The sequence below is a fragment of the Trichoplusia ni genome, chromosome 20 (assembly GCF_003590095.1).
Source record: "Trichoplusia ni isolate ovarian cell line Hi5 chromosome 20, tn1, whole genome shotgun sequence".
NCBI lineage: Eukaryota > Metazoa > Arthropoda > Insecta > Lepidoptera > Noctuidae > Trichoplusia > Trichoplusia ni.
This window is the reverse complement of record NC_039497.1, coordinates 4050775-4076337: the sequence shown is the minus strand read 5'-3', so window position 1 is coordinate 4076337 and position 25563 is coordinate 4050775. Positions and strand designations below refer to the sequence as shown.

The window sequence follows — 25563 nt, the reverse complement described above, 5'->3', positions numbered from 1 at the left end:
GTGTCCCACTGCTGGGCAAAGGCCTCCCCCAAATCCTTCCACGACTCTCTATTCTGGGCCGCACGGAACCAGCCTGCGCGGCAATTATATATATCCGATCGATATTTTTCTTGTTTGTCCCTAATTAGGTGTGAATATTAATATTATTAAATATTTATTTTATTGAAATATCTGCTTTCTCTCTAAAACTCATCAACCTATTAAAATAACTTTCGTTCGGTGGATTTACAAAGTTTTTACTTGATGACGGTTTATTTATGAATATTTATCAGAATATTCCGACTAGTTTCGGGCCCAACCTACTCTGGGTATATTTATTACTGTCATTTATACCTAGTATGATTTTCCATGCAATTAGTTTTGTCGTATTCTCGACAAAATGGCTGCTGCGCCCGGCTAATGCACATGCGCACTAAAGCACCTGCAGTTCACATGCGAGCTAACCGTTCCGTTCATGTTGGGTATCGTGACGCTCTCTTGCTCTGGCAAATACACTACAGCAATTTAATATATTTGGCTGATGTAGGATCTTATTTGTATAAATTAGGGAGCTTAATAACACCTGATTCGGATGATTTTCATGTGTAAACTGGAGAGGTTGCATGAGATAAAAAAATATCAAAATTTTATGTCAAGTAAGCTTAAAACGGGTATTGAAGAAACATTTGAACGCAGAACGAGTGACTTAAATGCTCGTTAGTAGACTTGGGTAACTCCGACCGTCGTCAATTTGGTTTTATTTTGGGTCAAAACTTTTTCATTAGATTGTGATGGCATTGCGTTGCTAATGGTATTTATTTTGAAATATAATATAATGCAATGCAATATAATGCAAGTAAATACTGCCAAAATCCGCGGCAAGCGTTAATCCTGTGACGATCCCGCCCCTCACCTCCCACGAAGGTACGACGCTGATGCTAGTGTAGTTCGCATGCGTGGTATCGATCTCGGACTGTTCTAGAACACGGCGCGTCCCTCGCAGCGCCCGGCTCAGTAGGCGTCGGTCGCTTGTCGAAACTGGTCGCAATCGCGAGGCTCATTTTATAAATTCTCATGAGCGACCCAGTACAGATATCAGTGTGTGTTGTGAAGAACACTAAACATGGACGACCACTCAGGTGAGTCGTAGAGTTGTCACAGTCTCAGATATTTTAATTGAAAAATTATTTCCTATATTGTGTTTAGATGTGATATTTCTGTATGATAGCTAGAATAGCTGAAGTCGCCCGGGTGATGCACATGCGCACTTAACGCAACTGCAGTTACTTATCGATTTCGTGTTCATGTTGTCCGGCTTTCCACCCATCCACTTTTCCGCGTGCCTCATTGGTATAAATTTGTTGTCTGAATGTGATTCAGATTCTAATATAATGAATCCAGGTTCCTCCAAATTTTTTCTTTCACTGTTTGTGTCGATACTGCAACGTTTTAAAAGAGTCTCGTTAGCTTGATTTAAAAACTTTTGTCTTTGATTACTTAGAGTCTATTCAGAAAGTATTCTTTAGCCGCATTGGAATTGAACCTGTACCTCGTGCATGCAAATCCAAGCATAGTACTGCAAGGCTAACACGACATCAGGGACCGGGAGCGGGGGGTGAGGGGAGGGTGCTTCTCAATAGCTGGCTGCGCCCGGGTAATGCACATGCGCACTAAATCACCTGCAGTTCATAAGGGAGCTCTATATGCGAGTTTCATTTATGTTGGATATCGTTACGCTTTCTTGCCTACGCCAATACTTTACAGTAAATTAATATATCCGGGTAAAAAGGTCCGCATTAGTATAAATAGTGGTCTTTAATAAACGATTTAAGAGACTTTCATGTGTTTTCTGAAGAGGTTACAATTTACAAAAAAAACCTACATGTTTTTATCTCTAGTAGGCCTAAATTAGTTGTTTTTGATCGTTTTAATACAGAACTAACTCTCAAGTCTTTGTTTGTAGACTTAAGCCCATATTAATAAATAGGTCTCAATCGTGATATCAAGACCGTTCAGTTGATACGTTCTCAAGCCGCGACCAGCATCTTAATGTCGGCGCTTATTAGTTAACCTACATTAGCAACATCTCAGATGATACCGCGGTTAGGACCGCGCTATACAAGAAGGACAATTTATTGTAAACATTAAATTTTACAAGTTTACAAAACACATACCCCTGCAATTGCGCGTCGCCTCATATAATCCGTGCTTGTTGATTGTTCATAACAAACAGTTTGTTTATTGTTATTTACCAATTCTTATTATTGGATTGATACTTTTGTAATGTCGTTTGATGTCGTAGGCTGACATAAATTAATAAGATTGCCGCAGACAAGATTAAAGATTTGACAGTATAAATAAATCGTTTTACACACACAATAAACTAATTTTTTTGCATATTTACAAAACAGTTCAAGTGATGCAAATAGTTTTGTAAAATGCTGTAGCGTTATACCTCAAAGTTAGCAAGACAGCAATGTCTGGCGCAACAGGCAGCCCTCTGTTATAAATATTCATCAATTTTTTTTTTAAGTGACTCGCTCACTAAGGAATTTATGCCTTGTGTCGCGGGGGTTTCACAAACATTCAAGTCACATGCACAAAGACATCCAGACTCAGGACAAGCATTCGTGGATCACACAAATGCTTGTCCTGCGCGGTGATCGAACCCGCGACACGTCGCGCTCAGTGGGTTTGGCGTGGTGACCTGAACCACTCGGGTATCCGTGCAGTCTTATTACCTACACGGTATACAGCACTGATTCTTGATTAAATCGAAATCGATTTTTTGTTTTACTGAGGTAATTCGTAGGGAGTTCTCGCGCCCCACATGACGTCGGCGTAAGGCGGGCGTGCCCCACCTTGAGCTGGATGTAGTGCGCACTGTACTTGATATGCGGGAGACAGACTGTCTTGCCGGGTTTGACACCCGGAACTCCGCCCACCTGACTGGTCTGGTGACTCTGACGTCACCGCCGTACATGGTCTTCAGTTGTGCAGCCATGTTGTCCGCCGCTTCCCGACTAACGCTTTGCCCAACCCGAGCCCCGGTCTGCGCCTTCCTTTTCCGATGAGGTCGACTGCCATGTCGACTCCCTTCTCCAGGTCGACTTCGCCAAGGGCCGCTGGGGCTGTCTCCCTTTCGACGGACTGCATTTGGCTCCTCAGCTCTTCGACCTCACTGCTCAGTGTGGCGTCCTCCGCCATCAATTTTTATGCGGTGGAGCCTGTCTGGGCGCGGACTCCCCTCTGAATATCTTCCACCGCCGCATACTTATTTTTTTTATGAGTCAGCCCTTTATATTCTTGTAGGTTCATGCCACCTCTAGGGTCGCCATTAGGCTGCCGTTAATAATTTCTTTGGCCGAGGAAGTGCCCATTAGCTTCAGTTCGCAACTAAGCATGTCAAAATAAAAGTACAACATGCATCTAATTCAATGGACTTAAAGTTATAGAAGATACAAATCAATCACAGATTTTGAAAGTCTTGGAAACCAATTTATTCAGAGAACTCCAAAAAATCGCGGAACGACAGAAATTTGAAACATTGGTATCGTAAACAGTAAAGATTTCATATCTAGGAGAAAAGTGGATGAAGCAACAAGCAATTCCAGGAGGAGCAATGGGCATGTGTACCAGGCTAACTTATTGCCTATGCATCAGAATTATCAGAAAATTACATATTAAAACAGTTGCTGGAATTTAGACCTGCTACAATGTGCATAATAATTCTATCTTTGAAACCCTAGTTCACATAAATACTTAGACCCTTGTTAAGTCCTAGCTATACCGCATTAGGTTAAGTAACCTGTAATGGTAGATTTGTGTGATAATTAAATAAATAAATGTCTAAGACCGCCGCCCTCATCCCTCAGCTCTCTTTCTTCATGCTCTTTTAAGGCGAGCGTATCGGAGTGTTGCATCTCCAGCGGCTAGCCTCCGATAGTCTTGACGCTGTCTATGCACGGAGATATCGCCCGTGGGTGACGCAACCGCCGGACCACGACGACGAGGCTATTGATACCTCGCTCTCGCAGTCTGAACGCATACGCCCCATCAGACCCCCCCTATTATTAAAAACATGCCGTCTGGGACGTTTCCAGTCCGAGCGACCGGAGGAGCTATCGCGGAGCGATAAGACATGAACGTCTGCGCCGCAACCTCCATTGCTTCTATCTGCGGTGAGGCAATGCGCTCGAGGCGACCTCGCCGTTAGATCTTTTTCAAGACTCAGTCTTCCCACAAGTATAGGGCATTCGGGCGTCGTCCAGTGCCCCCTGTAGCCAAGGGTAGATCTAGGGTTACCCTTCGAGAATCGACATGTGCCTCGGAGGAAGTTACTGGTCATCTTACCATTGGCCATTAGCAGTATATATCACCGCAATGATATTTTATGGTACTTACCGTAAACGGTACGGGCGGTGGTGGTCGCCCATGCCTAAATCCTAAGAATTAAATACCCACTGAAACATTTGTTGTTATTAGATATTTTAACGTCGATATTCAGTCGTCAAGTCAATATGACTGTGCCTTCTGGTTAAATCTTCCTCAAATTCAGTACGAAACTGGTGATTGAAACAGTTGAAAACAGCGACGTTGTAAATTTGGCGGAAGAGTTTTGTGTACCAAACTTGTTCCTCAGTCGTTCCATGGCATAACAAAAATTGGACTTTCCTGTCAACTCCTCCCATGCTCTTGTTATAGTCGAATACTATGTTTGGTTTGTATGTCAGTCAGTTGTACTTGTCTTGAATCCCGATTTGAAGATAATTGAATATCAGAACAGTACGTAGCCACTACTTCACCTTGTCGTAGTTCTGTTTTTGTCATGGTCTTGACTGTACCAGGAACGAATTCCCTATTAAGTCTGAGTGTCCCGAAACAGTCTGTCTTGTTTTTTCAGGCTACGCATTAATAATGGACTATAAAAATTGTTCATTATTATTGTGTGCCCCCGGTTAAGAATCGGCTCGATCAAGTCGTAAACGATGTTTGCTGTGGCGGGCGGTTCACCACTCTTAAATCTGTCAGTCGGTGCGGCATTACATGGTCTGGCGTTTGACGCGTCCTCGTCATTTCTGTCAATGGCTTCCTTCCCGACTGGTCTGTCATATTTGTGTCTGTATTTTGTACGTCGGTGGTATGTCTTTTCCAGCGTATACAAAATCTTCCAGATATAGTCAGTAGTTGACTTGCAAAGTTCGTAGGTTTTCACCCCGACTTGGGTGGCCTTTGTTGAATTTTTTTTGGCAAAATTGAATCGCTCATGCCGCTTCAAAATGGCTACTTCTTGTGAAGGCATGTAATGGCTGGAAAATTTGTGGTTGAAGTAATCAATCATGGGTCGTATTTTGTTGTCTGGTCGAATCCGTGTTAGTTTGGTTGTCAATGAAATGAAGAAAGGGTTTTAACAATAAAAACCGGTTGTAAGACATTTCTTTTGAAAAAATGACAGTCCCAAAGCCGTTAAGATTGAAGTAAGCCTCGTCCTCCGGTAAGGGGTTAAGGCCTTGCAAAATCATTATTACTAAAGACCTTATGATTCCGTCCTTTTTTGTAGGAGACCAACGGTTAAATTGAGAATGCGGTGAGCCTTGATCTCGCAGCAAAGCAATCTTCTGTTCTGCGTACCTGTTGGTCACCGTACAAAGTTTATCAATGAAAGTCACGTCGAACATCTTGTTAAATATGTGTGTATCTGTGTACATGAACTATTAAATAAAAAAATAAATAAATAAATGATTCGAATTCTGTCACGTCAAAAGTAGGTCCCTATGTACCGGTGAATTTCTCATGTTGGCAATGAAAAACTGTCATGTCCCGTCCTTACTCCAAGCAAAAGTGTAACAGTCTTTGGGCACAATGTCCCGAATTGCACAGTCATTCGAATCATCCACCCTCTGTAACACTTCCACTTGATATGGTGTCAAGTCACTGTCCCATGCGGGTTCTGTCGCAGCATTCCGCCCGTGTACAGCCAGAGAAAATCGTTGTCATAAATATTTAAGTCGTCATCGCTGTCACAAATCTCGTTAGTTAGTCACTCAGTCATCACACTTTCAAAGTTTTTTCTTCCAAAACCTGGTGTAGAGGTAAAAATAAAATTAAGAGACGGATTTAATATTTGATTAATATTGTAAAGGTTGCTATCTAACTGACAGATCTGTTATTTTCTCCATGACAACCAACCGGTGAGACAGTCGTCGCCAAGCGTGCGTGAGCTCGACGGCGTACTAGTGCGGTCTCGCTCACGCGCCGTGGTAACGTAGTTATCCCACCGGTTGCTTGGATCACTACACTGGAATAAAAAACTATGACACATATTTTAAGATGTGCATTGATTTTTCTGTTAATCCTAACTTTTATATACGAGGGCAGTCCGATAAGTAATTAGCCTACTAAAAAAAAAACGAAAATTTTGGAAAAGTGGCGATTTATTTCTTAACATAGTCTCGTTTTAACGCGATACACTTGATCCAGCGATGCTCCAACTTTTTTTAACCAGTCTGAAGAATACGTTTTCTTTAGGACCACATAGTAGGCCTCTGTGGCGGCAATAACTTCCTCATTTGATTGAAATTTCTGGCCGGCGAGGGATTTTTTCAAGTTTAATACAAAAATAAGTCACACGGTGCCAAATCTGGAGAATACGGTGAATGGGGCAGCTTTTCGTAACCTTATGCGACCAATTTGGCCGTGGCTACGACGGAGGTGTGAGCTGGTGCGTTGTGTTGGTGGAAAAGCACTTTTTTTACGCCAAATGGGGCCATTTTTGCTGCAATTTGAGGTTGAATCGGTCCGATAGTTCGGCATAGTAGAGCCCTGTGACCGTTTTGCCTTCCTCTAGATTGGCGTTGAAGATCACACCTTGTGAATCCCAGAAAACGGTGGCCATCACCTTCCCAGCCGATGGGACGGTCTTTGCCTTTTTCAGAGCACATTCGCCGGGTAGAGTCCACTGTTTCGACTGTTCCTTGGTCTCTGGGGTGTACCAGTGAAACCATGTTTCGTCAACGGTCACGAAACGACGCCAAAATTCCTTTCGGATTGCGTTTAAACATTGTTAAACTCTGCTCTGAAGTGGTCTCACGAATGCGTCTGTTGTCCGGAGTTAGCAAACGCGGCACCCATCGTGCCCACAGCTGTCTCATGCCCAATACTTCATGCAGGATGTGACCTTCGCGATCTTTTGAGATGTTTACTGTCTCAGCTATCTCACGCACCTCCAATCGGCGTTCTGCCAACACGAGATTATGATCTTTTGTCCCGTTATCCTTTGTGGTAGCTGTTTTTGAAAAAAACTAACGTCTGACCACGTTGAAACTCGTTAAACCAATTTTTCACGGTCGCCAGTGACGGAGAACAGTTACCGTAAACAGAATCAAAGCGCTCTTCAATTTTGCTGCGCGATTTCTCTTCCAAATACAAGAATCGAATCACCGACCGATATTGCTCTTTTTCCATTTTTCTACAATCCGCAGACAAGCCTGTTTAAAAAACGCGGTAATACAGAAAATACAAATGCAATATAGCCGATATTTTGAGAGTAGCCGTCTACAAGGAGGTGCTATACGAAAATAAATTTATATTACGGTAGTGGTTCCATCGGTCGGTGAGGCTTAGTACTTATCGGACTGCAAAGGTATAATTACCAATTACTGAAGGTACCCCTGAAATGTGTGGTGAGGTATCTACCTCAGCATTCATTTTAACTTTCGCACCAACAACGTCTGGAGAAAAACTAGAAACAGCAGTTCACATTATAAAATGTATATAAAAATACTCTGATTCCGAAGAGCTGACGAAGAGTCTTGATTTTTATTAGCCTCAGAATAACGTTTGGCAAGTTATAACTCGTGGATAATCCGCTTGGGGGATGTTCGGCGAATTGGGAACATTATTAGACGTACCAATATCTCTTTCCGCTGGTCGTGGCCAAGTTCCGTCAACTATAACAAACACGCTTGTAAGCAAACAAATTTACAGTCTTATTATGTTTCCAACAAAACCATAATTTACCTTCCAACAATAAACAAGGTAAGATGTAGTTCATCCTAGAATAAAATATACTCCACAACTAACGGCCGTTCCCTGTAACTTATCTATCACCAATTTTGGCCTACTAAAGATAGAAAATTCGATCTGTCATCGGTTTTGATGTCCCAATATAATACTGATGGTTATGACAACTACTACTATCTATCTACTATACTATCAGTGATTTCAATCCTAGAGGTAACCAAATTTGTCAATCCGTCGCATTGCAGGGATATGCATTGTCTATCGTAAACTATCTTTCAAATACATTCTTAGAAGTGCAGTATTTCTAGTAATGTCCGAGTCTAGTGAAAGTGATTTATCCATGTTAATGGAATTATCTGATCGGGACAGTAATTTTGAAGAAGAATCCCTTAAACTACAAGACCCGCGTAAACCATACGAACTGATTATTTGCAGCGTTTGTAGCCTTGCTTGTTATCACCTTATTAGCCTCAACAAGATCAATAAGCAAGACCACCTTATCTTTGGCTAAAAGTACACCTTTTGTCTGAAAACAAAATATTAAATAGTGTTGATCCTAATTATATGTAAAGAAAGACAAAAATATTGTTTCGAGGTTTATTTAGTTTACAAGGTAATTTCGTGGGTAATTTACTAAAAATCATCTAAATCGCCTCTGTCACTTGTATAGGAACGTATATAATAATGTCTGGTAATAATTACAGTGCTGATTATAATGTAATTAAACAAACTTGATAACACAACAATAAGAGCGGTAGCGTTGAAAATTTGAAAGTTGAATATTTAAATTGACACTTGACTACGTTTCGTACTTCCTTTTCACGCGCCAAATATTTGTTTGATAAAATAATGACAATGAAACATAACTATGATGAAAAATCTTATTTTAGCCTAAAAATATCTCCAATGCTTTAATTCGATCAATTTGTATTGTTTTACGAAAAAGTTATATGAAATAATATTTGTTTTGACGTTTCTTTTTTTTGTAGCTTTTGTAGTAACAAAACGTATGGGAAGGCTGGATAGTTGAGCTTGAGCTAGCTATGTCGATGTCTCGATAGACGTTATCGTCACTCGTGGGACGTAAAATAAGGATAGATAGAAGTCTACTATTTATCAATCATAATAAGATATCGCTTACTGAGGATAGGTTATTGGGAACGGCCGTGAGAGTATAAGATACGGTTAATGTGAATAGCTAACTTACCAGCCGAACGAATACACTCAAAGTTGAGGGTTCATCTGCAGAGGGTTTTTCGGGAACAAGGTTTCGCGAACCGGCACTGTAAAAAAATATATAACATCAAAATCTTTTAAAATTAAACTATGTTTCTATTTCTTAGGTATGACCAAAAGACACCTACGCTTGTAAGCTTTCTCGCCCCTCAAACACGCCTTCTCCCTCGTCCTCGTCCACCTCCCTCTTCCTGATAACCTGCACCTGATAACTGCTAAATTGTAGTTATAATGTTTTATCTTCTACCACTTCGTTTTTAATAATATTAATAATGCATACTTACGGTTGGCTCCACCCGAACCTCGACGTCCGCGTAAATTTTGGCTCTCAGACCTAGAATGCAGTCGTGAGTTAGATTTCGCCATTTTACACGAGAGAACAAGCAAAAGCTTCGAAACTTTCGATAAATAAAACACACAAGCAACAAGCTCTGCAAAAAAATAATAAAAATTAAGAAAAAATAAAAAAGTACGCAATTAGTATGACAAACGGTTAAAAATGCAAAAAATAACTTTTAACACACTAATATTAATATTATAAGGAGTATAGATTTGGATGTATGTTTGTACCGTTTGACCGTAATTTATTTTTCCTTTCATTTTTATCATTATGCCCTCCTTGTCTAATGGGCTTTAGCCTCCTGTATTGTTTAAGCTACAAAATTATCCACCCAATTTTGTTGTCTTTAGGTAAATACTGTTTCATCAGATTGTAATGTAAATGCATGAAAAATATAAAAAAAATATTGAAAATAGAAATTCAATTAAGTTCTTTCAAAATCAGTAAATGAAAAATCCTGTGAGGTAAATCTCTATACATCCCGCCCCTCACCTCCCACGAAGGTACGACGCGGCTGCTAGTGTAGTTCGCATGCGTGGTATCGATCTCGGACAGTTCTAGAACACGGCGCGTCCCTCGCAGCGCCCGGTTCAGTAGGCGTCGGTCGTTTGTCGAAACTGGTCGCAGTTGCGAGGCTCATTTAATAATTTCTCATGAGTGACCCAGTACAGATATCAGTGTGTGTTGTGAGGAACACTAAACATGGACGACCACTCAGGTGAGTCGTAGAGTTGTCAAATGTCATCTCAAGCTGAAATATTTTTCATCAAAAACTGACTTATGTTGCCTTTAGAAGCGAATTTTCTCTTTGTTTGCATAAATTGCCGAACTCTCCCAGGTAATGCACATGCGCACTCCATGCAACTGCTGCTCACATGCAACTTATCGATTTCGTGTTTGTTTTGCGGTTTTCCACACCTCGTCCTTTCCAAACGGTTACGTAAATGTTTCCAACTGATATAAATGATTACTGCTCACTGCGGGTTAGCGATTTTAGATTCTAATATCATGATTCCAGGTTTCTTGACGATGTTTTTCTTCTCTGTTTGTCTGTAGTATCTAGCGGTGCCCCTAGAGTTAATGCTGTAACTTTTAAAAGTGCCTGAAAAACGACTTACTTGACATAAAACTTTTTGATTTTAATTACTTATAATAATTAAGAAAGTACCTGTGACTGAAAATATCACACTGGTACTGTGCCTGCCCTTTAATCGAACCTACACCTTGTCCATACAAGTCCATTCATAGAACCGCAAGGCTAACACGACTTGACCGGGGGGAAGGGTCTTCTCGAATAGCTGGCTGCGCCCGGGTAAAGCACATGCGCACTAAATCATCTGCAGTTCATTGCGAGCTTCATTTACATTGGGTAGCGTTACACTTTTTTGCCCCGCCAACACTTCACAGCAATATTTGGCGGATTTAGGATCTTATTGCTATAAATGAGGTGGTCTAAATAACATTGATTCGGATGACTTATACGTGTCAACTTGAGAGGTTGCAATAGATATAGAATAGAAAAGATAGAGTTTTGATTTTTAGTATGCTTGAAACACGTCTTTAAGAACGTTTGAATACAGTTTCTAGACTGGGTTAACTCCAAGCGTCGTCAATTTGATTTTCTTTAGGTAATTCTTTAGGTTATACTTTTCATAAGAATGTAGTGTCCTTGCGTTGTAAATAGTTAAATTAATTTATTTTGAAATTAAAATTCCAATCGATATTTTTAAAATTGGCTATCCACAGCTCAGTCCTGTGAATCTTAATACACCACACCTCTCCTCCCACGAAGGTACGACGCGGATGCTAGTGTAGTTCGCATGCGTGATAGAGATCGATAAGTGTTCTAGAACACGGCGCGCCGCCCGCAGCGCCCGGCTCAGTAGGCGTCCCAGAGGTTTTTCCGGATTAAAGCGGCCGAAATTACTACCTACCTACCTACTCAACACAAACGCCATCTACGTTTGATAGTAGTTAATAAGTAGCAGATATAATTACGGATAGCTTTTATGCCGAAAAGTTTGGGAGATTTACAAAAAAAAATAACAAATATTTTTATACAAAACCTATTTAGTTGCTACTATTTACATTTATAGAAGACTGTCATCTAGTATGACATGACTGAGATCAGCCGCAGGCGGAGTAAAACCATCTTGATACCGAGCCCAACATAAATACCATAAAATCGATATCACATGTGCACTTGTACCGATTGTGCGACGTCCCGTTAACACGTGCAATAAAAATATTTAAACGCTTCTCGTCGCTATGCTATGACGTGACTGGATTCGTACCCTTGGCTCAGACACATAACCGATATCTGGATACTAGGCGGCACTTGTGTCTGTGAAAGCGTATTTATAGCTATATGTATATAGGCACTCATTTACGTATATCTTTAGGTTGCTGTAGGTATATTGGCGGCCATGCATACAGCTTTTTTAGTTCGACACGGTCGCTGATCACTTATGTAGCTTAAGTTAATGAAGAATTGCATTATAGTTCTCAACGGCGTAATTATTTTGCTTTATCTTGTTTTTGGGAAATCTCGGGAATCCCATCGCCGTATGATATATAACAAAGTGAAGAACAGATAATAACCCTTCCAACTATGTTACATTACTGTTGAATAACTAAACGGTGACACAAAAGGAATTCAGTATTTGAAACAATATACCTAAATTATTTGTCGGTGCACGGTATGGTGCGTCTAACCTACTAGTGATTTATAATCAAATATATTAGTCGAGATCGTTGTTGATTTCTAAGTTTTTTTTTTATATATTATAATGACCATACGCATAACCTACGGGTTTTCCTAAGGAGGCACAGCTTTTTTTTTTAGTAATACTCGTTCTTTAGGGAATTATTAAGTAGAACTAAAGTTTATTTGGAACCACTAAGTAGATAAATATTCATTATTCAAATTTTGTCTACAAACGTTATACTTTATTAAAGTTCCATACGTTATCACTTACAATAATGAATCTTAAATTAGAGATTAATTGATTTACATTTAACTTTTCACAGCTTACATAAATTTCCATTGGTCGGTTTAGCTCAGCAGGAATTAATAGCTGCACTATCTCAGCCAAAATAACTTAGCTACATTTTGTGTCGGATGTTAACAGTAAATTATGATAAATATCTAAGTCCAATTCTTACCTTCGAAACTCTTCAGCGAAGTTTGGGTGATTAGACTTCAATTGTTTATTGCGAGCCTCAGCAGCTTTTTCAGAAAATGGGCATGACGACAATTTTTGAAAACGTGTTTTAAAATATTCTTAAGTATCTACTATAACTAAAAAAAATATAATATTTCTGTAATATAAAATATAATTATAAAAAAAAAATATGAAACGTTCATTTATTAGCGCCATAACTCAGCAGTGAAAGTGACAGTGACAGTTTTTACTGAGGGCTGACGTAACACACTTCGATTGGCGTTTTAAAAAGCATGGCGGATGGCAGTATTTTGCAATTTTATTTTCTAAAATAAACAATAATCTCGTCTTGAATTTTAAAATGGAGATTTTTTCCACAATACATACACAATATTTTATCAGTTAACACACAATATTTTAATGATTCCGTCTAACTGTCGTCTTGCTCATTGCCCTATCCTAATTTTGTGCTGTTGAAGTTTCATGAATGAAGGACCGTATGCGTCGTTAGATCACAGCCATGTACCTCAGCGTATAGTTTATCAGTTTCCGTGGCATATTTATCCACATTGTGTCATGTCAATCTTGATGCCGCTTGATGTGGCTTCTAATTTCACTTTTAATTTAAAAATCAAGTCATAACTTATCCCAGTAATTTCTGTAGCCTTTTAGAGTTCTCGAAGAACCTGTTGGTGTTTCCGAAATTAGTATTTGGGATATCAACTAAGAGACATTTCCCCTGCCTAAATCTTTTTGTTCTCCTTCGGTTTGTCTCTCGCTATATTTTTTCAGCAGCTATTTCAAACATCCGGATTCTTGCATGCAAAACGGAAAGGCCCAATTAAAGAACTGCACATATACTTAATTCTTATTTGTTCAATAAAATCTCGCTATAGCTCTTCTTGTATAACACCTGCTAGTCGATTTGGTGTATGTAGCTGTGTTGCAGACCCTTTCGTCAACCATAGTCAAAGGCTAGCATGCCGTGCACCTCTAAGCTCGCGAGATTTATCCGTTGTCAGACCACCACAGTTATTTAATATATCCGGCAAATATAGGGCCTCATCAACATAAGTTTGATAACTGCATCTGATTCAGGCGAATTTTATATCTTAAATCTTCAGTTTTTGGATACTTAAAAGTTATGAATGTAGATTTTGTTGTTGATCCAACAAGACAAGAAACCTTTTGTTTTTGATGTTAATGGTATTTCATCAGTTTGTAGCTTCGTTAATCTTTATATGTCAGAATACTCGTTTCAAAGAGTCTGTAGTGAATCTCAATATTTTTCACCCCTTACCTCCCAAAGAGATACGACGCGGAGGGAAATGTAGTTCGCATGCGTGGTATCGATCTCGGACTGTTCTAGAACACGGCGCGTCCCTCGCAGCGCCCGGCTCAGTAGGCGTCGGTCGTTTGTCGAAACTGGTCGCAGTCGCGAGAATCATTTAATAAATTCTCATGAGTGACCCAGTACAGATATCAGTGTGTGTTGTGAAAAATACTAAACATGGACGACCACTCAGGTGAGTCCTAGAGTTATTGCGGTTTTAAATAAATTTAAATCAAAAAATGATTTACTAATGAAGAAGCGAATTTTCTCGTTGTTTCCTAAAATAGCTGAGTTTTCCCGGGTAATGTACATGCGCACTCAATGCAACTGCAGTTCGCATGCGTGACTTATCGGTTTCGTGTTTATGTTGAGCTGTTTTCCAACCGTCCCTTATTGCACATGGTAACTTAATGATTCCGACGGATATCATTCCTCTTTGGTATAAACCAGCTCGCTGAATGTGATTGTGCTGATTACCGCTCACTCCGAGTTGGCGATTTCAGATTCTAATATCATTATTCCAGATGTCTGTTCGATGCTTTTCACTGTTTGTCTGCGGTTTATCTTGAGGTTTTAGAAGTGCCTGGAAAACGGCCTACTTGATATAAAAACTTTGATTTCTTAAGCAAGTGCACGGAACTGAAAATATAACATGAGTACTTTGCCTGCATTTGAATCGAACCTTCGCCTCATGCTTACAAATCCATGCGTAGGACCGCAAGGCGAACACGACATCAGGGACCGGGAGGGGGGGAGAGGGGGCTTCTCAAGTAGCTTGCTGCGCCCGGGTAATGCACATGCGCACTAAATCACCTGCAGTTCTCAAGCGTACTTTGATTGCGAGTTTCATTTATTTGGATATCGTTACACTTGCGCCAGTCCGCCACAGCAATTTAATATATTCAGCTGATGTAGGATTATATTAGTACAAATTAGGCGTCAGGTGGCAGTTATTCAAACTGCATGTAAATAGGATGTCTTCGATGTGTCTACTGGAGAGGTTGCAATTAATGAAGAATCAAATTGTTTTTATGTCTAGTAGGCCTTAAACGGGTGATTATAAAAAGGTTTAAATACAAAACGAGTGAAACCCTTTTAGACTTAGGTGACAGCAAAGTTCTTCAATTTGATTTTATTTAAGTTAAATACTTTTTCATCAGATTATAGTGTTGTTGCGTTGTGAATGGTTTGATTATTTATTCTTTGCAATGAAAAATTCAATTAACATCTTTCAAAATATATAATACAAAAGTTCTGTCCGATGAATCTTTATACATCCCTCCCCTCACCTCCCACGAAGGTACGACGCTGATGCTAGTGTAGTTCGCATGCGTGGCATCGATCTCAGATTGTCCTAGAACACGGCGCGTCGCCCGCAGCGCCCGGATCAGTAGGCGTCGGTCGCTTGTCGAAACTGGTCGCTGTCGCGAGGCTCATTTAATAAATTCTCATGAGTGACCCAGTACAGATATCAGTGTGTGTTGTGAAAAATACTAAACATGGACGACCACTCAGGTGAGTCCTAGAGCTGTCAGAATGTTGGATTAATTGGAAATATAATATTTCCTATACTGCCTTAAAAAGCGATATTTCTGTAAGTTAGCTAAAAGAGCTGAATTCACCCGGGCAATGCACATGCGCACTCGATGCGACTGCAGTTCGCATGTGGGTGTTACTGGTTATGAGTGGGCGGCTCTCCACCCCTCTCCCAGTTCACACGGTAACTACATGTTTTCAGCCGATATCGTCCCTCATCGATATAAATTAACCGTCTGAATGCGATTCTGCTGATCACGCTCACCGCGGATTGGCGATTTCGGATCCCAGGTAGCCTTCATTGCTTGTCAGTGGTATCTAGTAGTGCACCTCGACTCAATACCAGGCTAACACGACATTAGTGACCGGTGTTTATTCTTTGCATTATAAACTAAGTACCTGGTATGATTTTTAAAGAAATTAAGTTTCTTATCAAATAGCTGGCGACGTTTGGGTAATGCACATGCGCACTAAAATACATGCAGTTCACATGCGAAATTTATTTGCGAGTTCCATTTATGTTTGGTAGTGTAACGCTTTCTTGCCGTCGCTAATTCTCTACAGTAACTTAATATCCGGGTAGTATAGGGCCTAATCAGTAAAAATTCGTGGTATTTGATAACTGATTCAAGTCACTTTCATGTGTTTACTGAAGAGGTTAGAATGGTAAAAGTAAAAACAATGTTTTTATTTCTGGTAGGCCTAAAACAGTTGTTCAGGAACAACTGTTGTTTTGTGCTTTTAGGAAAATACTTTTTCATCGTGTTGTAAACGCAGTCGCAAGGCTCATTTGATAAATACTTATTGATTCTGAGTCGTAGAGTTGTCAAACGTTCTTGGTATTTTGAATATTCATATTTAATGTGGTCACCTCAGTCCAAAATATTCTGGATTAAGAATCGACCGAATAATGTTGCCAATAGAAGCGAATTTCTCTTTGTTTGTTTAAAAAGCTGAATTCCGGGTAATGGACATGCGCATTCAATGCAACTGCGGCTCGCACGTGTGACTTATCGATTTCATGTTTATTTTGACTCTCCACCCCTCGCTTATTCCAACCGGTTACTTAATGTTTCCGCCCGATATCTTTATGTATGTACATATCTTACATTTTACACTATTCTTTCAAACTGACGATTCTATCATCTAAATTAAAAAAGGTCGCTTCAATCCAGAGAACGTTTGACATGTCCGCCACCTACCTGCGCACAGATTTTAGCACGGCGCAAAATCTGCTGCTGTATTGAATGCGATCTTGGATTTGGTTACGAACACCTTATCCTTAACGTCGAGCGGCGACAAATCTGGCGAACTAAGACCAAATCTTCCGAACCACTGATTGTAAAATATTGCTGATAGGTATTGTCGCACTTGAAGTGTTACATGTGAGGGCACCATCGTCTTTGGATCCACGCATCCCGGTAGTGAGCCAACGGCATGTTATCCACGATGTCTTCCAAAGTGGTTATTAGGAACTGGAGGTGTCGCGGCGCCTAAGTCGCTCCGGTACGAAAATAAGCTCGAAAACTCGCTTTTTAAACAGCCCTGCCTACACGTGCACCGAGTTCAGTGCCTTCTTTGCAGCATACGGATTGAAATCTGCCCAGAATTGGGAATTGCGCTTATTCCACATACCCTTCCTATTAAACGTGGAGTCATCCGTCCATATTTCCCTTGCAACTAAACTAAGGTTAATGTCGTTTTGCTATTGCTATGTACCAATGACGAATACGTGACACTAAGATTTTTTTGTAAGGGAACGGTATGTGCACGCTCTACTTTGATACATGAATCCTGTGCCTGCCGTTCGGCTGCCAGTTCGTGGTCGGCTACAGTGGCGCCCACTGGTCTTCCGGCGCCTTGCCTCCGCGGCACAACCGAGCATATCAGAGAGAAATGCTCCTCTGAGGGCTCAACCGTACCCGATGTTCCACAGCAGAGGTCCTAAGACAGGCCCTGGGGATCACCGCGGCCCGTTTCTTACCCCTGCAGGCATGTCTGCGACGCGAACGTAATATCACGTCTTGTGAGATAGACGGCCACGACGCCCTGTAGATAGAGCGACACCCCGTCATATCGAAATACTGACTTTGCTCTGAGGCGGCAGCGAGTTGAAGGCGTTGATAGCGAGATGTCGCTATCACCACCCCTTTTCGTGCCACAGAACAAACGTATAGTTTTTAGCATTTAACTTCGTAAATTTGATTATACTTGTTGTTCTCTCCTAAGTGGTCTGGTAATTATTTATTTTGAAATGAGAAATTAAATTTAATAAATGCTTTCAAAATCTGTAATCGAAAAATCCAGTCATCCCGCCCCTCACCTCCCACGAAGGTACGCCGCGGCTGCTAGTGTAGTTCGCATGCGTGGTATCGATCTCGGACTGTTCTAGAACATGGCGCGTCCCTCGCAGCGCCCGGCTCAGTAGGCGTCGGTCGCTTGTCGAAACTGGTCGCAATCGCGAGGCTCATTTAATAAATTCTCATGAGTGACCCAGTACAGATATCAGTGTGTGTTGTGAGGAACACTAAACATGGACGACCACTTAGGTGAGTCCTTGAGTTTTCAGAGTGTCAAATATTTTGAATTACAAATATATTTCCTATACTGCCTTTATTAGCGATCTCTCTGTATTAGCCAAATAGCTGAATTCTCCCGGGTAATGCACATGCGCACTCAATACAACTGCAGCTCGCATGTTGGTGTTATCGATTCCGCCTTTGTGTTAGCAGTGTTGTGCATTACCTGGTCGTTAAAACGCTTTGAGGTTCTTTAATATCTCAATTACTGAGTATGAATATAATGATTATGTGGTACTTAGTCACTCACGCCTTAGCGATGTTGTTTCCGATATGTGTATGTTTAATAATAAGATATTTGAATCGAGTCTGCTTGTTTTATAGCACTAACGGCTGAGATAAATACAGACATGAATATTCAATTAGTCCCCAAAAAAGCAAACACGTTTATTTAATTCCTTCCCTTATGCCTGATTACTGTGGGATCAAGAAATTGCGCAATATTGTAACTTTCCTTACCTCTTTACCTCAAATACTAAGAGAGAAAGATCCTGGCTAAATTATAATCAATCATCCCTAAATTTTCAAGAGTCGTTCACGAGTGCTGAGTAGAATTCGTGTGTATGGGGTTAAATGAGATAGGAGTGCTCAAAATGTTTTCGATTATCTTAATTTTATTTCAATATCTGTATGCCAAAGTCTGTCCAGTTTAAAGATGATTAGTACGAAGTATTCTGGAGTAGGTCTTTGCGTCGGATGACACATATACCTACTCAATACAACTGCACATTAATACCGTTTTTGTAAGGCGGTATCGCACAGCCACCCTCCCGACGTCATTTTGCGCCGGTAACTTGATGTTCCTAATTTGAATTGAATTTATTGAACAATTTTTGTCAATAATTAATAAGTTATTACATTTTGATTTTGCGCGGGTCTTTAAAAAATCTAGATAAATTTTCGTTAGTATAACGGTCGTGATTTCCCAAGGAGATACGACGCGGTTGCAAGTGCAGTTCGCATGCGTGGTATCGATCAATACGTGTTCTAGAACACGGCGCGCCGCCCGCAACGCCCGGCTCAGTACGCGTCGGTCGCTTGTCGAAACTGGTCGTAGTCTCGAGGCTCATTTTGCATATTTTATTTATAGTGATGCAGTGATTTGGCATAGATTTTGGTGAGGTGGTAGTGTGTTCAGAAAGCCCTAAACATGGACGACTTAGGTGAGTCAAAATCATGGAAAATTTGATAAAAAAAAACCTCCCAAATACGTACCTCGTTACTAGACATTCGCTGCCGGATACAGCCTAGGGAAGCAAAATTTAAGTTCAAGTTTTTTTTTATAGTTGGCCACGCCCATTCAGCACATGCGCACTCAATCCTGCTGCAGACGCGTTCGTGTTATCGATCCTGTGTTTATGTTCGGCCGTTTATTGCTTTCTGTTCATTATATATTTGATTATTTTACATAACTAGAGCGGATAATAAGTTTACTACCGATGGACTTTTAACACTTAATTTTTACCAAAAAGCCTTTGTTATTTTAAATGTCTATAATCTCTATTGACCATACTCCTCTTAGCCGTCCCCCGTTGATATGATGTATCTTTTATAATGGAGAATACACATCTACTTACGAGAATTCGGTGACTGATGGCGTGATTAGTTTTATTAGTAGTTTTTTTTTATATTCTACGGAACTTAAAAAATGAAATTCCCCTTTCGCATTATTCCCCCTCAAATAGAATTCTGTGCTTGAATGTCTATCCAGATATAAATTGGGTAATTGCTCAACAGACCCGTACTAGACACCATCTGTACCCTAGTATTATAATCCAAGATCCATTAGCGAAATATGTTTGCGTCCCTCATGTAAGTACCCCGTGCGCCGCCCGTAGCTTTCAGGGAGTTGGCAATGCACATGCTCAATCAATGCAACTATAGTTTGCAGTAGTGTATCTGTATTATGTTAATCGACGCTCCGTATACGAGCCCTCATATTTTTACGAGATTGGCTTACCAGATGTTGATCATACTTTGTCTTATTGGTATAACTATTGTTTTATCTGGATTCTTCATCATCATCACTCCCCTGCCAATATCCCTTTTATCTGTAATAAAAACATGTTATATGGTGTCCTTTCGGGTTGTATTCTTTTTGCATTTATTTAGAGTGATTTCAATCAAAAATGATAAAACTTAATTATCAGTTCACAATACACTGTCAATAAATCCTGTAATTAGAATCTCGAAATATTCCACCCTCCAATCCAACAGGGGGAACGACGCGGATGCAGCTGTAAAGCGCATGCGTGATATCGATCGATAGGCGTTCTAGAACACGGCGCGTCCCTCGCAGCGCCAGGCTCAGTAGGCGTCGGTCTCTTGTCGAAACTGGTCGCAGTCGCGAGGCTCATTTAATAAATTCTCATGAGTGACCCAGTACAGATATCAGTGTGTGTTGTGAAAAATACTAAACATGGACGACCACTCAGGTGAGTCCTAGAGCTGTCATGTATTAAGGATTTAGTTTTTCATTTGTGCGGTCACGTTTTCAAAAGGTTTTCAATTGAAAGTTGTGTTATTAGTACTGCCTAAAGAAGCGAATGTTCTCGATTGTATCTGAAATGGCTGGCTAAGCCCGGGCATGGCACATGCGCACTCAACGCACTTTGTTCGCCCGCTTTGGTTATCGATTTCCCGACTTCGTTGGGCGGCGCTCCACCCCTCGTTGCGAGAATTTAATAGCTAGACGATACGGTAAATTGTGAAGGATCTTTAAACAGACGATGACTTGTGTTAGACTGGATTTTTAATATCAGCTTTAATTCTGTCTTATCTTTTATTATTTATCTTAACCAGCTTCACTACAGGTATGGCCGAATACAATAGTGGTCGTGAATGACAAAACAAGAATAAAATGTTATGACAAAGAATAAAAATAACATTATATAGAAAAAAATATTTTCCTTATACATAAGAAAATAAAATAAACATTGAACGAATCAATTTTTTTCAAGATAGATAAACAATGTAATCTGACAAATGCTAACTCTCGCCTAACTTGTAACTTATTATACCATCATGCCTATGTCTTCTTAGTAGTACTTCTTTGTTATGTTGCGGTGTGAAATAGCTGCAGCGGCCGGGTAATGCACATGCGCACTCAATTCGAGTACATTTCACATGCGTGCGTGACTGATCGGTTTTGTCATTATGTTGGGCGGCGCTTTTCCCCTCTGCTCTATTAAGTGCCTTACAATGTGTCTCTCGATAGTACTGCTGGAAATATTATATATACCGTTTTGATTCTCTTTAATTCCGCCGCGTATCGTCGCATGTCGTAACGGTATCGCAGCGTTTCCTTGACGACGCGTTATCGCAGCGCGCCCGCTGCGCGCTCGTCGTGAGAGCGCAACGAGCTCGCGGCGGACCCGCTGCTAGTGGCGACGAAATAGGGATGTAGATATATATTATAGGAATTTCGCGTTTGGAGACGGCTTCATAGAGAGAGTATAGAAATACGCGGCACGACAGTAATATCGCCGCGATTCTGTTTCTGTGGAGAGCGCCATGGTGTTGAGTCTTTCTTACTTTGAGGAGTTGTAATCTTGAATATGTATATAACTCAGTTGGGTTTCTGCAATTAAAACAGTTTCATTTATTCGATCTCCATTTACAAGATAAAATTACAAAATACAGAAATAATCTTACCTGTAATAAAACTAGAAAACAACATTATAAGGTTTTTACTCCAGGTGATTTACTTATTTAAATTAATAACTTTTAAAACAATAATTGAAATCTTCTATGTTCCATATTTTTAGGTTAGAATCCCGACCATCAAGTATTCATGTTTTACCATCGAGAACCCGAGTCGTATAACTCTGTGCGAAACGCGGGAAATTCAAACTTAAAGATTACGTCTCATATAAAAGGGAGTCGTTATTTTCTTTACATCTCTCGAAGGAGAACAAACATATAACATGTTGTGATTGTTCGTCAAGTCGTATCGTTAGCCACCGAAACTATTTTTGTTATATGAAATAGGTTTGATTCAGTTTTCTTGTGTCCAGTATCCTCGTAGATTGAATTTGAGATTTTCTTCAGTATTTTGTATAGTCCGAAAGGAACCATACATTTTCCTTTGAGGCGGTTACCATTTTCCAAATATATGTATTTACCGGATCCCTTACTTTGAAACTTTATAGTTCTATATTTGTAGTGCGTCTATTACGGTGGATAATAGAAAACTGAAGTGGGTTTGAATACACCTGAATATCTTGTGCAATGTTGATGCACCTATCGCTTTACGGCACGTCATTACTTGTTCTTGTGCTCGCGCATTGTTATCACTTAATTCCCGGAAATATTTGTCATAACAAAGGACGTCATAGGTTGATGTCGAACAATAATTTAAAATTTGATGATATGTATTAATTTGTAAATCGTTTGATATTTTAGGACACAACATGTACCTCTTAGCATTTAAGTTCTGAATTTTACAACTGCTTTTGCGAACTACTCCCTGATGTCATTATAACGATTATGATAATAATGTGTATTTTATCTGTTTGTCTAGATTTGTATGCTTCGCCCTCCCACTCGAGCTTCGAGGTGCTCGACCCGCACGACCCGACGCTCAGCCGCCTCGCCACGCATCTATTCAAAAAAACTAATGATTATCTCCAAGGCGAGATCGCTAGTGGTGGGGTACGTATCTCTCTCTATATGTATTCACAATGAGATCATAGTTTAACTTATGATCGCCTAGGGCCTGTCTATGTCCGATATACAACGTCAATTACGGCTTGTTTAAGTTCAGACCATTTCATTATCCTACCAATAACTTTTTGCATACGTGACAATTACAAAGCTTAATGCAAATTGAATCATGATTCATAACGATTTTGAAAAACTTTCGATACATATGGTTGGTGGTGGTACATGGTACATTGTGCTATGGAAAGCTTTTAGAATTAATTTAAGTTAAATCAATCTATTAAAATAATATATTCCTATGTCTACTACTAAATTATAATTCAATTAAGATAAGTCATATTTAATTACGACTTAAATGATCTAGTATTATATTTAAAATAATGTTAAACTTAAAAATCGTAGTGTCCCATTGCTTGGTACTCTGAAACAGAAAGTTATTTAATTCGAAACAACTTTTACTCAATGCGGGTTAGTTATTCCAGATTCCCATACATATTTGGGATCCAGTTCTCGTTCGCGGTCGCAACGAATTATTGTGTAATGAATGATTTTGTTGCAGGACCACTACATGCTGCTGGAAGATATAAATCGTGTCGCCATCACCAAATACGCTGATCTCCGCAACCTAGCGGTCAATTTGAACAGGACGCTGATGGAATACGACCATGCTTGTAAGTTTATTTTAAATGTATTATATATGTCCTAACTGCGTCTATCGAACTCATACATACATAAATTATTTTCGTGTTGAATAATTATGTTAAAACTGTGATATCTCCTAAGAAATTCACTGAAATGAAATGATGTAAATGGCGACATTGTTCAGAATTGAATGCTTGTAAAGAGTATTGTATTTATTTTGATGAGAGTTAACACCATGATTAAACTTATAAATACTTTTTTTTTTCTTATAAATAATCATAATTACTTAATCATTTTACACTACCACTACAACCTCTTAATTGACGGACATTTTTTTTATTAATATTGTCTGTTATGATTTTTGTTAGGAATCATTCCTCAAATTGTTACTCTTACCGGTAAACGCGCATCAGATAGTAATGTTATGGCTTGTTGCAGATGCAACAACCATCCGTCCTCTGCTGTCGCAGGTGGACGACATCGATGTGATGGTAGCCAAGCTCGAGGAAAACGCCCATCGTCTAGATGGATACACGAAGCAACTCAAGACACGAATCCGTGAGTTCCTTACTAAATGAATGAGGTTCCCAACAATGTTTTAATCATGTAACCTAATCTATGTGTGTCGGTTCAATCAATACATTTAAGTAGCAGTCTTCCTCTTAAAATGTTGTAACTCAAAAGAAAATTTCTCTCTCTCGACTTCCTTCCAAAACTTTGTTATTAGTATTAACTTCGGCGGATATGCAGATGGAAGGCTCCACTTAAATAGATTGCTTGAACCTTTCGAGAGGCATCGCTCTCGCATTTATCTTCTATGGATATCGTATATATAATATGTGAATCCACTCGATATGTTAGTTTAGCTATAAGATACGCAAGCGGAGGCAAGGCTCAAAGACTAGGAAGTTTAAGAAATTAGTGAGGATGGGTGAGACCCGGTTTAGACATAGGACAGTTTCAAACACTTGCGTTCCCTGTTCTCTTTTGTACCTTTTGATATTCTTAGTACTTTTGTACCTAAATGATATTTGGAGAAACTTTAAAAAAAGATTAAGACTATTTAGATATGAATCAGTGCATCACCATCCAGAAAGCTACGCAGTAGCACTACTAGGCGCGATATAAAGACTTTGAGGGTAATTTTCTTTTGAATATTGCTATCATTTTAGTTCTTAAAGCACAATTATCTTGGAATGTTGCGTGCTTCTTTTATACTTCACTTAGTTTGTTCGGGGTTTGCGTGTTCCTTTGTCAGTCATAAACAGATGAAATTGCATTCTTGGGGCCTTATGTCTCACGTTGCTTGTATTTATCGATAATCTTGTCGTATCACATATTATGTAATCAAGTAGTTAGCGGGCGTTACTTTTGCAGCTCGACCCATAAGTATTTCGATGTGCTTAATAACCGATACAGTATCGCATATATTATCCGTACAGCGCGGTACTTTTCACATTATTACGAGTAGTTTGATCCAGTCAGATTTAAATGTTCGTGTAAACCTATAAAAGGTTTTATCAATTAAATATTCAGTAATGTTCTAAGTGTTCTCAAATTATTATAAATGTGGTAGCGGTTCAAGTAATTATATTTAAGATCATAATCTTGCGAACTTATCAATTACATTCTAGTATTTTAACTATTAACTTGGTAGACATGTATCGTAATCTATAAATAAATATACAAAAAAAGTAAAAAAAAAAACAAAAATAATATCAAAAAATACAGCAAAAAAAAATATAAAATACAAAATATAATAAAAAAAAAATTAAAAAGAACAAAATATAAAAAAAAGATAAAAACGTAAAAAAAATACAAAAACATTCGTGTCTGTGCCTCGATGTCTTATATACGCGTAGTCAACACCAAAATAATTTATAAGTAATCCTTGTCTTCGATAGAAGTCGTAAAAGTAGCTATATAGAGTTATAAGTAGGTATAGGAAAAGAAAAAACGACAACACAACACCGTTGAAGTAGGTAGTTTTAAGAGTTCCTGTGCAAGACACAGATGATAGTTTTAAAATGGGATGAAAATCAAAACAGAATAGCAATAATGTAGATCGTA

General features: G+C 39.5%; 1 protein-coding gene across 5 annotated transcripts; it reads left to right on the top strand.

Moving 5' to 3' along the window:
* The first annotated feature begins 288 nt into the window (after nucleotides 1–288).
* LOC113503868 (biogenesis of lysosome-related organelles complex 1 subunit 2) lies at nucleotides 289–25200 on the top strand. Of its 5 annotated transcripts, none has more exons than XM_026886000.1 (4): nucleotides 289–1118; nucleotides 22712–22842; nucleotides 23411–23522; nucleotides 23932–25200. In XM_026886000.1, the coding sequence occupies exons 1-4, from the start codon at nucleotides 1103–1105 to the stop codon at nucleotides 24069–24071; spliced, it is 399 nt and encodes a 132-aa protein (XP_026741801.1). In that variant the 5' UTR covers nucleotides 289–1102; the 3' UTR covers nucleotides 24072–25200. The 5 variants fall into 5 exon arrangements, with proteins under 5 accessions (XP_026741801.1, XP_026741800.1, XP_026741797.1 ...); XM_026885999.1 differs by lacking the exon at nucleotides 289–1118 and adding an exon at nucleotides 10265–10295; XM_026885996.1 differs by lacking the exon at nucleotides 289–1118 and adding an exon at nucleotides 18129–18159.
* The last annotated feature ends 363 nt before the right edge of the window (nucleotides 25201–25563 follow it).

Bases quoted from the DNA above. Each gene is read 5' to 3' on its own strand.
- LOC113503868 (XM_026886000.1), top strand. The intron at 22,843-23,410 runs GTACGTATCTCT...ATTTTGTTGCAG, and splicing joins GCGAGATCGCTAGTGGTGGG to GACCACTACATGCTGCTGGA. The intron at 23,523-23,931 runs GTAAGTTTATTT...GGCTTGTTGCAG, and splicing joins GATGGAATACGACCATGCTT to ATGCAACAACCATCCGTCCT.